The sequence below is a fragment of the Hippopotamus amphibius genome, chromosome 2 (assembly GCF_030028045.1).
Source record: "Hippopotamus amphibius kiboko isolate mHipAmp2 chromosome 2, mHipAmp2.hap2, whole genome shotgun sequence".
Taxonomy (NCBI): domain Eukaryota; kingdom Metazoa; phylum Chordata; class Mammalia; order Artiodactyla; family Hippopotamidae; genus Hippopotamus; species Hippopotamus amphibius.
In genome coordinates, this window is record NC_080187.1 from 83141691 (window position 1) to 83157538 (window position 15848).

A 15848-nucleotide genomic window follows, 5' to 3' on the forward strand; every position below is an offset into this window, starting at 1 on the left:
AGGATTTCATTTAATAAGATTTTACTATAATCTAATCTAACCTAAACCCTCCCTGGACTCCACACTGTTCCATCAATTAGTTTGGTTAACATATGAGATACTGGAAAAGAGTGTATTCATTCTAGGATTGTGGGCACATACATCTAATGTTTTTATGTATTAATTCAATCAGGCAACAAAACAGGTATCAAAGCCCAGCAACTGGGCAAGGTTTCTAGGAGGCAGAAACAAGTGAGACACAGTTTACCTTGAGAAATTCCTTTTACGAATTCCAAATCTAATTGTAATCCACAAAAATTTCCTTTGAAGATAGCTACAGGACACTTTGGAATGCTAATTTGTCCTTATTTGTCTTTAATGCTGTTTGTGATATGATAAATTCAGGTTAATTATATTTTTATATGCTTGTTTTCTTTAGATGGAGAAAAGAAATACACAAATCATCTTAAACACAGATGTGATCCACTACCACAAAAATGTTAATAAGCAAGCATGACAAGACACAAGGTCTCCAAAAGTCCAATCAATACACCAGAAACCTGACACACAGAAATCACCCCACTTAACTACTTATCTGTCTCCACTGAGTCTGTAACCATGTCTAACCCATCTGAAGTAAACTGACTTCAGAATGCCCAATTTCATTATATCAACTATTCTTAAAAACTTGCCAAAGTGTCCATTGTACTATCTATCATGAAAAGTTCAAAATTGTCAGTGGTACGGGAGAACCCAGTGTGCTAAAAAGACAAAGAAACAGCATAAGTTTCAAGAATTCTGGTGAGGGAGCTCACATAGCTGTCCAACTTTAAGAATTCTGCAGTAACCTTTCCCGCTAATACCACCAAATCACAGCCCATCATCTCAACTACAACTATCAGAGAGCAGCTATAATTGTGACAAAGTGTCAATGGGTTTCTTTTACTTCCCAACAAGAAAATTAAATCTGAAATATAAAGAAAAGTACTGCTAATAAACCTATGGTACACCAAGTAAAAAAACTACTCCAGTGCCTCCAAAAATTTATTTATTCCACTGATTGCCCAACAGTGGCACTCAAAAAGTATCATATAAATGTCACATATAAAAAGTAGCACTTCACATGTAATAGAAACAGGCAATAAGCGTCGTCCAGTTAATTTCAAAAATGTTTGTTTAACTTGTATTTATCCAGCAATAGCTCATGAATCACCTACTCTAGGCAGTCCTCCTATTAGGACTTAAGGCCCCAGTTTCTGGGCTCATACCACACCGTATGCTTCCTTCATCGTACCACTTATCATAAAGTATTCTAACTGCATATTACCCATCTTCCCTATGCACTGTGAATTCACCAATAACTACCTTTGTATCCCAAGTTCCAAATAAAATGTGTGCCCCAAAGAGGTTCTCTGTGACTATTTACTAAATAATTGATTCTTTAATGCCCTTTCAAGCTCTTAAATGAACAGTATATCTTGTCAAACCTTTTAAATATTTCAAACCTAACAACCAAGGTGTGATTTTCTCAACATTTTGTAAATATTGTTTTTCAAAATAAAGGGAATACAACTTACTTTTTTGTTCACTAAAAAATATTCTTGTCTTTAATTAGATTTCAGAATTTCTCAATTATGATCACTGCAAACAAAAATGTATAAAAGAATCATTTCTGACCACTAAGCAATAAGCCCAATCGCAAGCATTCTTGTTGATGCTGATTCACTTAGACCATCTCAATCTCTTTTTGACACATGCTTACGAGTCATGACTCTGTGTATGTGTTCTATTTACGTAGAAATATCTGGCTAAATGTGATTTGCCTATGTATAGGAGGGCCAATGGAAGCTAGCACAGAAGAGACAAAAATAATCACATGAGATTGAAGATCTGGCCAGATTTCAAACAAATGTTGAGGTTCCTCTCTTAACATTTAATTATCTCTACAACTGACTAAGCTAATCTAACAAATGTACAGCTAGTGAACCTTGTTTACTCTTTCAAAAATTTTTTAAGAAATGGTTTAACTAAAAGTTGTAGAGAGATGGTATAGCACATTGGGTAAGAGCACAGAGTCTGGATATGTGCTGGGTTCAAATTCTGATTTCGCCAATTACTATGTGAATGGCTGTGTGAATTTAGGAAAGTTAATCACTCTGTGCCTCTGTCCCTAAATAATAATGGTAGCAACCTCAAAGAACTGTAAGTATTCAATAAGTTAGTTAATATATGCAAATAAAGTGATTAGAATAGTGACTGGTATGTAATAAGCATATGTAAATATTGGCTATTTTTATTAACTGTTACTTTGTCCAAGAAGATGGTTCAGCTTCTAAATGAGCAGACTATATTTAAACCTATTTAGCCCTAGAAATTAAGGATAATAAAAGAAACAATTTATTCCAAAGCATCAGCCAGGTTATCAAAAGGCCTGTAACTGACTTACTCAACAGAGCTCAGAATGTAATCAAGCTGGCAAACATAACAAACACTCCACTTTTGGACTTGGCAGCACCATACTCGAAACTGCTTAAGTGAATATTTTTCTGCAGTGAACTTAAGGTAATGAATCAGAACCCATATAACAAAGGTAATTAATGGGCAAAAACAAATCGAAATGTCTTACAATCATAAGATCATTAAACCTCAAATCAATCAATGGTAAATATTCATAACATGAGTTCTACATTTAAAGTATTGTACTTACTAGAAGCCATTACATGTGTTTTGGTAAAATTTTATAAATATATCCAACAGTTTTTATACGTTTCTAGTATTTCAAGGTACAGTTTCTATGCTATTTACAAATTACCTCTCTCCAATATACTGCCAATGTATTCTAATTCAGGGGTCCCCAAGCCCCAGGCCGAGGATCAGTAGCGGTCGGTAGCCTGTTAGGAACTGGGTCGCACAGCAGGAGGTGAGCGGGGGGGCAAGCAAACAAAGCTTCATCTGCAGCTCCCCATGACTCGCATCATCGCCGGAACCACCCCCCACCTCCCAGTCCGTGGGAACATTGTCTTCCACAAAACCAGTCCCGGTGCCAAAAAGATTGGGGACCAGTGTTCTAATTTATTGTTTTTGTAAAGAAAATCAATTGCTTTTCAACACTGATCTTACATCTGGCTACCATATTGAACTCTCTTACCCAATCTAAAAGCAAAAGCTTTCAGTAAATTCTCTAGTATTTTCTAATTGTAAGTATTAGGAGCCCTGGGTTTTTATTTTATAACACATACATACAATATAACTTTTATTTCTTTTTCATGAATTTACAATGGCCAGAACCTCCAGAAAAATAGTAAAATTAACATCAGACATATTTGTCTTATTCTTAATTTCAATGGAACTGCTTCTAAATAAAATTTGACTTGAGATTCTACCATTTGTCAATATATAATACTCCTCTGTCTTGTATAAGGATTTTTATCTTGGATTCTATATCATCTATCTTGCTTCTATCTTACCACATCTTATGCCTTCTTAATGATCTACCTAGCTTTTCATTTTAACCATTTAATTTTCAACTGTGCCAACTGTTTCAAGATTTGTCTCTTGGAAAAAGTATAGACTTGTGTTTTTGAACAATATGAGCCTTTATTCTTATTTTTTTGAACTGAAGTATAGTTGATTTACAATATTGTGTTAGTTTCATGTATACAGCAATGTAATTCAGTTATATGTACATACTTTTCAGATTATTTTCCATCATAGGTTATTACAAGATATTGAATATAGTTTCCTCTGCTATACAGTATCCTGTTACTTACCTATTTTATGTAGTTTGTATCTGTTAATCCAATACTTCTAGTTTATCCCTCCCTCCACGTTCCCATTTAGTAATCATAAGTTTATTTTCTATATCTGTGAACCTGTTTCTGTTTTGTATATATTTTTGCATTATTTTTTAGATTCCACATATAAGAGATATCATATAGTATTTGTTTTTCTCTGACTTACTTCACTAAGTATAATATTCTCTAGGTCCATCTGTGTTACTGTGAATGGCAACATTTCGTTCTTTTTTATGGCAGAGTCCATTCTGTATATATACCACATCTTCTTAAGCAAATCGTCTGTTATAAGCACATGGGTTGCTTCCATGTCTTGGCTATCATAAATAGTGCTGCTATGAGCATTGGAGCGCACATATATTTTTATTTTTTTGGTGGGATCTTCCTGGAGCAGGGATTGAACCCGTGTCCCCTGCATTGGCAGGCAGATTCTCAACCACTGCGCCACCTAGGAAGCCCCACACATATATTTTTAAATCAGAGTTTTTGTCTTTTACAAATATATACCCAGGAGCGGGACTGCTGGAACATATGGTAACTCTATTTTCATTTTCTTAAGGAACCTCCATACTGTTTTCCATAGTGGCTTCACCAATTTACATTTCCACCAACAGGGTGCAAGAGTTCCCTTTTCTCCACACCCTCTCCAGCAATTGTTATTTGTAGACTTTTTGATAATGACCATTCTAACAGGTGTGAGGTGATACCTCACTGCGGTTTTGATTTGCATTTCTCTAATAATTAATCGATGCTGAGCATCTTTTCATGTGCCTGTTGGCCATCTGTATGTCTTCTTTGGAGAAATGTTTATTTACGTCTTCGGCCCATTTTCTGACTGGGTTGTTTGTTTTTTCAATACTGAGTTGAAGTTGTGCTGTTTATATATTTTGGAAATTACCTCCTTGTCAGTCATGTCATTTGCAAATTTTTTCTCCTATTCTGTAGGCTGTCTTTTCATTTTGTTGATGGTTTCATTTGCTGTGCAAAAGCTTTTAAGTTTGATTAGGCCCCATTCATTTACTCTTGCTTTTATTTCTTTTGCCTTAGGAGACTGATCTAAGAAAATATTGCTATGATTTATGTCAGAGGATGTTTTGCCTGTTTCCTTCTAGGATTTTTATGGTGTCATGTCTTATATTTAGATCTTTAAACCATTTTGAATTTATTTTTTATATTGTGTGGAGTGTTCTAATTTCATGGACTTACAAGTAGCTGTCCAGCTTTCCCAACACAACTTGTTGAAGAGACAGTCTTTTCTCCATTGTATATTCTTGCCTTCTCTGTCATTGATTAATTGACTGTAAGTGTGTGGATTTATTTCTGGGCATTCTATTCTGTTCCATTGATCTATATTTCTGTTTTGCTTTTTTTCCTATGGGTGTTTCTGTGCCAATATCATGCTGTTTTGATTACTCTAGCTTTACAGTATAGTCCAAAGTCTGGAAGGGTTATACCTATAGCTTTGTTATTTTTCTTCAGGATTGCTTTGGCAATGCTGGGTCTTTTGTGGTTCCATATAAATTTTAGGGTTATTTGTTCTAGTTCTGTAAAAAATGTCAAGGATATTTTGATAGAGATTGCATTAAATCTGTAGATTTCTTTGGGTAGTATTATGAGCCTTTCTTTTGATAAGGGAATTTAATTCACAGTTATTGTGGTAACTAGAATATTTGGAATTATTTCTACCATCTTATTTTCTGTTAACATTTACCATCCTTTTTAGGGTTATTTTAACTTTTTAAAAATTTTAAGGGATTTGTTTATTTATTTATTTGGTTGCATAAGGTCTTAGTTGCAGTAGGCGGGCTCCTTAGTTGCGGCACATGTGCTCCCTAGCTGCAGCTGGCAGGCTCCTTAGTCGCAGCTTGCCAGCTTCTTAAGTTGTGGCATGTGAACTCCCAGCCTCCGCATGCATGTGGTATCCAGCTCGCTGACCAGGGATTGAACCCATCCCCCTTGCATTGGGAGCTCGGAGTCTTAACCACTGCGCCACCAGGAAAGTCCCCTTTTTAGGTTTTTTAAAAAATTTTCTTTTTGTTATATTAATTATTTGGAAATTATAAATCACCTTTAGTTACTAATAAGGGTTTAAATACATGTTTAAACTTATTTTTCTACTAACATAAAAAAATACTCAGTTTAAAAACAAAACTCCACCCTTACTTAGTATGTTCTCACTCTTCACACTACCAAATTCCCACTTTCTACTCCCACCATTTCCTATGTTTTAGAGCTTGGACTTTGTTCTAGGTAGTTATTTTTCATATTTTACACAGATAATTATGGTTAATTTAAAATAATAGTTACTGGATACCTTGGTCACAATTTAACATCTCTTCTCTGTGCTTTCTTGGATTCATTTTCAGTTTTGCTAGAACATATTCTTGAGGGGCTTTTTCCCCCATAAAATCAGTAAACAAGAAATGTTCTTGAATTATTGTCTATCAGAAAAAGCCTTTATCACCATCGCTTGTAAAAAAAGTAGAATGATGGAAAGGAATATTCTGGGTTCAAAGTGGTTTTCTCAAGAAATTGGAAGACAATATACCAATGTATTCCAGTACCCAGTGGGCAGCTGTAAAAAATCTAAGGTCAATCCAATTTTAAGTAACTTCATCTTTTCTAACTCTTCTCTGAAATCTCTTTTGATGTTCTCTTTATTCTTGAAGTTCTGGGCATGAATATAGGTATTGATCTATTCTTACTTGTGCTGCTTGGCTTTCAGAGAGTCCTAACAATCTATATCCTTACGTCTTTCTTGAGCTTAGGAAATAGTTTTCTGTCGTGTTTTAAGTTTTTCTCCTTCGTTTTCTCTTCATTCCCTCCAACTGAAATTCCTACAGAAAGATGTCAGAACTCCAAGACTGACCTTTAGTGTCTTAACGTGTTCAATTTTCATATTCTTTCTATATTCTGAAATATTAGTTGTATATTCCATAAATTACTAATCCAGCCTCTATTTATGGTCTGTGGCAACCACGTTTTTAATTTCTAAAATCTCTTGCTCTTGAATTTCCTTTTCATCACAGCAATATTTTATATACAATACAAAAACATATACAATATCTTGCCAACATCTTATAGGTATTTTTTAGATTGTTTTTATATTATCCTCTGCACCCTGAGTTCTTCTTCTGGAAAGAGATGCTCTGGTTAGTCACGCTGTTAAATTTTCTCAAAAGTCTGATGAGCCTTGATTATCCATTCTTATTGATGAATCAAGGCAAAACTCATTGTAGAGAGCTGACATGGGTTGCTTCTGTAGATGTAAAGAAATGTTTCCTTTAATAAGACTCTCCTCTGAATTGAAAGGTTGACTATGGAAAGGCTGAAGAATAAATGGTAGGATGTCCACTGACAGCTCCACTTTGGGGTGTCTGGTCATGATACAAGTAAGCAGGGGAGCAATACCCCCTTTTCCTTCCCTGCCCTCTAACTAAATAAGAAAAAAATTATTCTGGCAATGGTGGACTTCAGTGTATTTTGCCCTTGAGAAGAATTCCTCATGCTTCTTATGAAATTCAAAGTTACCACAAAATTTGTTCCCCTCTGAGTCCTTCAGCAACACCAGAGGCCCATTCCAAGTAGGTTTTAACCAGAAGACAGAGCTACTGCTAACTGATATTCAACTGGGAGCAGACAGACTCCTCTGTTCTAAATGCAGTTCTAGGCCCCATCCTCACCAAGCTCCACCCCCATCCTTTCTGTTACTCAGTGTTCAATGACACAACAAGACAAATGCCTTTTGTTTCAGTATATTAGTAAGCTAGTGAGTGTCACAGTGATATAGGGTTGAACTGAAAATCACAACAATTCTTTCAGTGAAAATTGTAAGCAATTTATACTCTGTAGACTTCTCAGAAGAAACTCAGCCCAATATTATCACTCAGGAACTCAAGAAAGGTAAGAAATGAACACAAGACTGCTTCCCTGAGTATAAACTCTAGGCTTCATGCAAAAAACTGAAAAAATATAAAAAGGCTCAAATGCCAGTTAAAAACACTTTATGCTATAGATATCTATGTAGGTTTTATAAAGAAGAAACAAACATATTGCCACAGGATGGAGTAGATACTTGACCCTGTATTTTCATCTGTGTTTCTCTTTGTCTAATTGTTTCATGCTGACAGGCTCATCCCAATTTTGCTCCAGGCATAATCGATGCTATGGCTACAAGGGAATAGTAGTACAGCATTTCTCATCTGTAAAGCTCTTTATTAAAAGTACTGTACATTCTGGCTTCTTTTTGCTGGTGTGAAGAACACAGGAAGCAGACTGACTTCAGGGGGTAGCAATTCATAGAACTCGGTGACAATAGAACAGAGTGCAAAGTGTCCAAAGACTCTTTGTGCAAGTTCCCTTATAGAATACATTTTCTCCTTTTCTCACAGCAGTAACTTACAGACCATTAAATTTCACACATTTCCTATTCATTTTCCATGTTAAAATACGGCTTATGACCCAGAGTAGAACTATCACAGGATTCTGCCCTGAAAGTTAACTTTTTACTATTTGATAATATATGATTTTTAGACCAGCAAGTCATGGGCCGTGAACCTACCCCTATAAGTAATTTAAACGGCTCAAACATGGATACACCTTCACAAATGGAAAAAAATAAGCCCTGAAAAAATTAAAAAGGACAAAATAAAATTATCAAAGATTGCAATTGTTCCCATTAAGTAAGACCTTTAGCAAGACTTAACAACCAAAAGATAAAAAGGAAGTAAAAGTCCTCAGACTTGTAAATGCAAGGAAAAACAAAATAAGACAAACAAAAAAACACAACTCTATCCCCACTTCCAAACAAGAGAAAAGCAAGCAAGCACCAAGGATTTGAAAGAGGCATTGGGTTTCGCAAAACTTCATTTGTTAAGCTCCTCACTGAGGACAGATTTTTAAGGAAGGAACTTGTGGTTCTCTAAAGTCAAAGTTTATACACTTCTCCTCTTTGGCATATTCCATTTTATAAACTAGTCGAAAAGAAATTATTATGCTTTACATGTATCAGAGTCCTTCTACTGAAGTTGAAATACTAAGCTGTTACAAGATTTTACTTTAAATCACCTCAGCCTATCTAAAAATTACTCATCTTCTTAGGACCTCCCTGGTGGTGCAGTGGTTAAGACTCTGCGCTCCCAATGCAGGGGGCCTGGGTTTGATCCCTAGTCAGGGAACTATATCCCACATGCATGTCACAACTAAGAGTTCACATGCCACAACTAAGGAGCCGGTGACCCGCAACTAAGGAGCCTACCTGCCACAACAAAGACCCAGTGCAACCAAATAAATAAATAAAATATTTTTTAAAAAAATAAAAATTACTCATCTTCATGGTTAATGTTCAACTCATATGCCTAAGTATTTAATTTTGCCATTAACTCTTAACAATATAGGTAGAAATATAGAATGAAAACACATTTTCTTAGGTTTTAAAATCACTAACAAGCAGTCGGGATTTCCAAAAAAGAATATAATCTGTTGTCAAGTGTTCTCTCTACATCTATTTATAAGACATACTATTAAACATCGAATAACCTACAGGCTTTTTTGTGTAATCACACATCTATGTGAAAAGTAGCTTCCTCCAACACCTCTACTATTTTCTAGGATATAGTGCTTCAGATGGAGAAATGTCAATTCCAATAGCTATAGGGAAGCTATATAATAAATAATAATAAAGTTAATAATATAGCTAATATAATAAATGATTATAATTACTATATAATAGATAATTATAATAAATATTATAATAATTATCCAATGACATAGATAATATAATACAGCTAAGCCAATAGATATTAGAGAAGCTTTTAAGAAGTAAGTAATCTCCCTTTCTTCTCAAGGGGCCAGGGGCCAGAGTAACATTGCGGGGAACTGGGGCTAAGATTGGGGAATCCCATGAAGACACGGAAGGAAGTTTACCTGAAGCTGCCAGAAGGAACATGGGTGGGATATTACTGGAAACCAAGGTTAGAGTTGGCAAAGAACTAAACATGAAATCCAAAAGGGAAATCAGAGTTAGGAAGAGAGGAAGAAAAAGTAAGATTTCTGGCTGAGAGTCTTAGAAGTAAGAACCAATCAGGTATATGGAATGGGTTGAGGAAAGTGGGACAGAATTCGTGGTATCACCAGTTAAGTTTGTATTAGAGGCACACAGTCCAGATCACAGAGCCAGACATGTTTCCTAACGAGTGAGCTGTCACTGTGCTAGGCTCACCTGAATGGAGAGATAGGGGGTCAATCAACACGTGTTGATTAATGGTTATTAATCGCTTCTTAAGGAGGCTGTATCAGTCTCAGACATTCCAAACTGTCCACAATTATGTTTCACAGATTAGTCAGTCATTTAATAAGGGTTCAAAATATAATTTGATATTGCCCTTTAAAAAACCATTAAATTAAAATTCAGAAAATGTCCTTATTTAGGCCTGGGGTCCACATTACCCTTTGACTAGAGCCTATGTTTATATTCACTACCACTGATTTCAAACTAGATGCAAACAGATCTGGACGAATCACAGAGGTAGGAAATAGTTCTCTGAAGAAGAAAGAATAAGGCCAACTGGACATCACTGTTTATAAGCCATGAAGCCATGTGCTTGAATTGTCATTCAGGCATCTCTGAAGACAGCCTGAATGATTTACATCAAGTTGTGGGGAAAAAACATTACTCACAGTATCAGAAAGGCAGGAACGGTTATATAAACATAACCAAAAAGCACATGAATCTATCAACTGCAATTTCCAGAAAAAACACTAATTTAGAAATTAGATGGCATTCCATATATTATAAGTACAGACTATGATATGAAAATCTCTCTCTAAACTAAATCAATGTGTTTAAAACTTTCAAGACTTCTATGGGAATTCACACAGGATGCTCATTCTTGGATCTCTCCCCAGAATACTGTAAGACGTTCCTTCCAAGAATATAAAAGGCACTTAATTTTTACTAAGCGCTGCCTGACCTGAGCTTGTATCTTCTGCAAATTAAGTTTCATGATGTCTGGGTAAGAAAACTATACAGATTATGAGTAACTGCTGACAGCATTTCTAGATATGGGGGAAAAAAAGTTTCTTATTATTTTTTTCAAGTGTTGATTTATTGCTGTGGCCTTGAGCAACTATCTAGTTATTTTAACACCATCATCTGTAACCAGTTAACTCTAAAATGGTACTCACAAAGCCAAGTTCCCTTCAGACTACCTAGCTCCATTAGACTTCCGTGGCCCTAAATGTATTAAACCCAATGGAAAATGCATGGCACAGGGGAAGCCGGTGAGGGACTAGGGATGAAAACTCACTGGGGAAGGGGATTCATCAAAGTGCCTGATAAGTAAAAAGTAATCACATTTTTAAAGAAGTATATTTTCTTATCATTGTTAACACAAATTATTAGTTGATATTGATAACTTGCAATACTAAGTACTATCAAAAATAATTTCTATTAATATCTTAGAATTAATCATCATCATCATCATACCAAACATACTTCAAATATGGCACATCTCTCAAACTTTTCAAATATTTTCTCTCACAAGATCTTACAGTAGAATTCTTACAATAAATTATGGTGTCACACAAACAGTACCGCAGGCCAGTGAACTCTATATAGAGGTTAAGTGACCATCAAAACAGAGGTAGAAGACAGCCTCTAAATTCCTACTCTTACCTACCTATTTACTTAGCATCCGCTTATTAGTAGTCTAAGACTTTTCTTTAGTATCGACTCCCCATGAATTTGAGCCAATGATTTTTTTAAGCTCTTTATTGGAGTATAATTCCTTTACACTGTTGTACCAGTTTCTGCTGTACATCAAAGTGAATCCGCTGTATTTATACATATATCCCATATCCCCTCCCTCCCTATCCCAGCCCTCTAAGTCATCACAATCATCAAGTTGATCTCCCTGTGTTACGCAGCAGCTTCCCACTAGCTATCTATTTTATATTTGGTAGTGTGTATATGTCAGTGCTACTCTCTCACTTTGTCCCAGTCCAATGATTGCTTAAATATATCTTCTTTTTATAAGGTAAGAAAGGACAAACACATGAAACAAGAATATATTTCATGCAGTCATGTCAACTTAATGAAAGAAATAGAAAATACTCCTCCAATGATAGATTTCAACCCTAACTCATCTAACTGAATCTACCCCAAGCAGTTACTCACAATTAGAGAACTTGCTTTTTCAAAATATTCAGTCATCTCCTTTTGGCTGCTTTACCTTGTAGCTAAAGGCCAGAGAAATGATATGATATGGTCACTTCGTAAGGAAAAGTGAAGAAAAGAACACTATCTCCTACTTCTAATCTTTTATCCTTTTCCAAAGACTTAACTCCACTTGTAAGTTCTTATTAATTATATTGCCTTTGCTTCTGCATGAGTTTAGGTAACTACATTTAAACATTTTACCCTACCATTCACCTTAACAAGCAAAATTACACTGGGTATTTTTTCTCATTTCTTTAAAAACTTCCAAGAAATTATCAACAGAAGTGTAACATATTGACTTTAATTTAAAGCACTGCTTCTTAATAAACATTTATTGAATAAATAAATGAACTCGGATGGTCACTCCACTGCTTCCTAACATTTTCCATTTCATGGCACACTTGAAAAGTGTTTACAAGGATACTGGATCACCCTAGAATTTCAAAGACTAAATGCACTTCCTGAGTATCAATTCATATATTTATATAACACATGTTTTACACCAGTGGCAAATATAGGTCAGATAACCTACAGTATGACTTTCTCAGATAATCTCCAGGCATTACCTGTGCATTAACTATTCTAAAGAGATTATCCTACAAGGTGTCAACAGTGATAAAAAGCATTCTGTAGAATCAGGACTGTTACAGAAGCTGAAGGGAGAAATAAAGTAGGAAGCAAGCCAAAGTGTTCTGCGTTATGCTTACACCATGAGACAAAGGTACTTTGAGGACGTTATGGATTCACTTGCAGAATCAGACAGAGAAATCTTGTCAGGGGGAAACCTTTTGCAGGATATCAGCAGTTGTTTACTTGACAAAAAGGAATGAGTATGACAAGCTGGGGACAGAAAGGAATTCCAAATACGTTAACTTCATCATCTTAAAGAAACGTATTTATCCCACCTTCAACATCAAATTTTTTCCTATAGGAACACATAACTTTCCATAAAGAGATGGACTTTTTCCTCACCATGCTTGAAAAAGAACACAAGCACAGACACTAAGAGAGGACAATAAAAATGCCATACCTATTTGATTAGGAAATCCTTCCCTTCACAGGAAATGCATTCTAGAGATTCTATCCAATAGAAAAAAAAATCACAGATGTCTATGCTAAATATATAGTTAGTTTAAAACGGGGGGAGGGAGTTTTATTAATAATGTCTGACAGCTTTCTTATTACACTCCAATAACTGCACAGTTAGGAAAAATGACTATTTATCTTCACATCCCAGCATGTTGATCAGTACCATGTATAGCAAGGACTCAGTATTTTTTGTTGTTGTTTATTAAATGACTGAATAAAAAATAGGATCAAATTGCAAGAAGTTAAAAAGAGATTAATTCCTATTATATAGGCACATTTATTCTGAATTAATTAAATTTGCCACCTTAAAAGACTGATATTAAAACTAAGGGATATGCATCTTGGAATAGGGTGCAAGAGTTAAAGAAAGCATTACAAATTAGCAAATCTGCCAATAACAAAAACACCAGATTAGCATCACATGTAGATTCTCTTTCGAAGTGTGCTTTCCTTAAAGAAATATTTGCATCATTAAGTAGACATCAAATCAGAGAAAGGAGAAAAAGAGAAAAAATTGGGAAAATAAAGATAGCAAAACAAGACAAAACCAAAAACAAAACAAAAACAAAAAACGATGCAACCTGTACTTTAAAATTCTGATAAAAATCATCCACAAAGAAAGAATAATCTATAATTCCAACGTTCAGCTTTACCCCCATTACTGTTCCATTATTTTCTTGCTTTACCTGAGAGGAATCGGCTTGGGCTAATTCCGTAGTGACCTTCAGTATTTGGCGAAGATTTCGTCCTTTATCTTCAACAAGGAGGTAAGCCAGCAGGAGGAAAACATGCACAGGGATCACTGTGGTAATAGGGAGCAATGACTCTACGGAAGCCAACCAGTCACTTGCCGCACACTCTTCTCTCATTACTTCAAGCATCCTCCAGGCTGTAGATATTGAACCATACATGCTGGTTATGGGGAACGCGAGCTTGTAGGAGGGCTGAAAAATAAAGACGAGAAAGACATGAATAAACGAGATAAATCTATCTGTCAGAGATACGTTTCTGACATTCATTTATTTTTTATATTTCATTGTAAGAAATCAATCCTTCCAACCAAATGAACAGACAATTTTCAATTCCTGCCCAAAACCTCTCTGCATGTATTTGAGCTAAGAGGATTACACAAAAAGAAAAGTTGTCAGATAGAACTCTAGAATAATTTATTATCAATTTTTCTCATGTTTACCATTCACTCTCATTTAAGGCAGAAAAAAAAAAGGGTCAATATACAAAACCCAGAGGCAACAGAGTTTGGAAAAAGCCATTACCACTTAAGAAATATTCACCAGTGAGAGGGAAGATAGGAAAAAAAAAAAAAAATCACTGTATTTGTTCAGCTCCAGGCCCCAGTAAGAGGCAACTTGGGGCAGATGGCAGACTTGGACTGAGGACAATTCATTTCTGTAACAGACAGTATGTTGATAGGAACAGAGTTGGTTCAGCTGGAGCCTGGAAATTCATTAATAATTGTGAATCACTCCTGTAAGAAGAAACAGCCTGACAGCTCTAAATTGAAACGATACCTGAAGATGTTATGCTTAAGTCAATCTGAGCAATGTCTCCTCTTAGAAGTCAAGTGGTGCGGTCAGGGTCAGAGACTGGATAGAGCTCTGCCAATGTGAGCTGCATGCCCAAATGGCTCAGGAGGAGCCACAGACATTAAAGAGGAATCAGAACTTGCCTGCTCAAAAAATAATTCACTTCATTTAGAGTGCGATGAGACAAATTAGAAACTGCTAGATTATAACTGTCCTGTTATTGGAGACTGACATGGATAAGAATAACAACTGAAAGGATGAGAAGTAAAAGTCAAGCCTTATAAAACTTTTTAATAACAGCTTTATTGACATACAATTCACATATCATAAAATCCAGCTTTTAAAGTTTATAACTCAGTAGATTTTAGTAATTCATAGTTGTGTAACCATCCTCACCGCCTAATTTTAGAACAGTTTTCTTTACCCCAAAAGGAAGCCCCCTGCCCATTAATAGTCCCTCTTTATTCCCTCTGACCCCCAGGCCCTGGCAACCATTAATCTACTTTCTGTTTCTATTCTGACCATTTCATATAATAGGAACCACACAATATGTGGTCTTTTGTGACTGGCTTCTTTTACTTGGCATGTTTTCAAGGTTCATCCATGTTGTGGCTGATATCCATACTTTATTTCTTTTCATTATCAAATAATATTCCATGTATGGATATACCATATTTTGTTTATCCACTCATTAGTTAATGGACACTGGGGTTGTTTCCACTTTTTGGCTACTATAAATAATGTTGCTACAAATATTGCTGTAAAAGTTTTTTGAGGACATAGGTGTTCAGTTATTTCGAGTATATGCTTAAGAATGAAGATAACACTTATTTGAAAGTAAATGCCAGTATAAAAGCATGTAGGGAAGCTTTATCTTTACTGATAGGAAAAGATCTCACACAGAAAAACGCAAGATACATATACTGTGCCTGAAAACCTACCAATTAATTTTCTTAAAGGAAAGCATAGAGACTATATACTTGTATTTGCATACATATATGTGTGTGTGTATATATATATATACATACACATACATATACACACACAAAGAAAAGTATTTAGAAAATATAGAATAAATAAACAAATACTAATCTTCATTTTCTATTTTGAGAGTGTGGAAATCGGACAACCAGAATCAAAGGTGAGAAAGAGACTCCTCATTGCATACCATTTATAATTCTTGAACCATTTTAATGTATTATTTAAAAAATTTATTTTAAAAAT

The 15848-nt window shown here is 35.2% G+C and overlaps 1 protein-coding gene across 3 annotated transcripts in view; it reads right to left on the bottom strand.

The window, feature by feature from the left end:
• Positions 1 to 15848, bottom strand: part of FOCAD (focadhesin) — a 275956-nt gene that overhangs the window by 196232 nt on the left and 63876 nt on the right. For all 3 annotated transcript variants that reach the window (XM_057720105.1, XM_057720103.1, XM_057720104.1), the window contains one exon: positions 13767 to 14024. In XM_057720105.1, coding sequence (XP_057576088.1) covers positions 13767 to 14024 — 258 coding nt within the window. The remainder of the gene's footprint in view (positions 1 to 13766; positions 14025 to 15848) is intronic.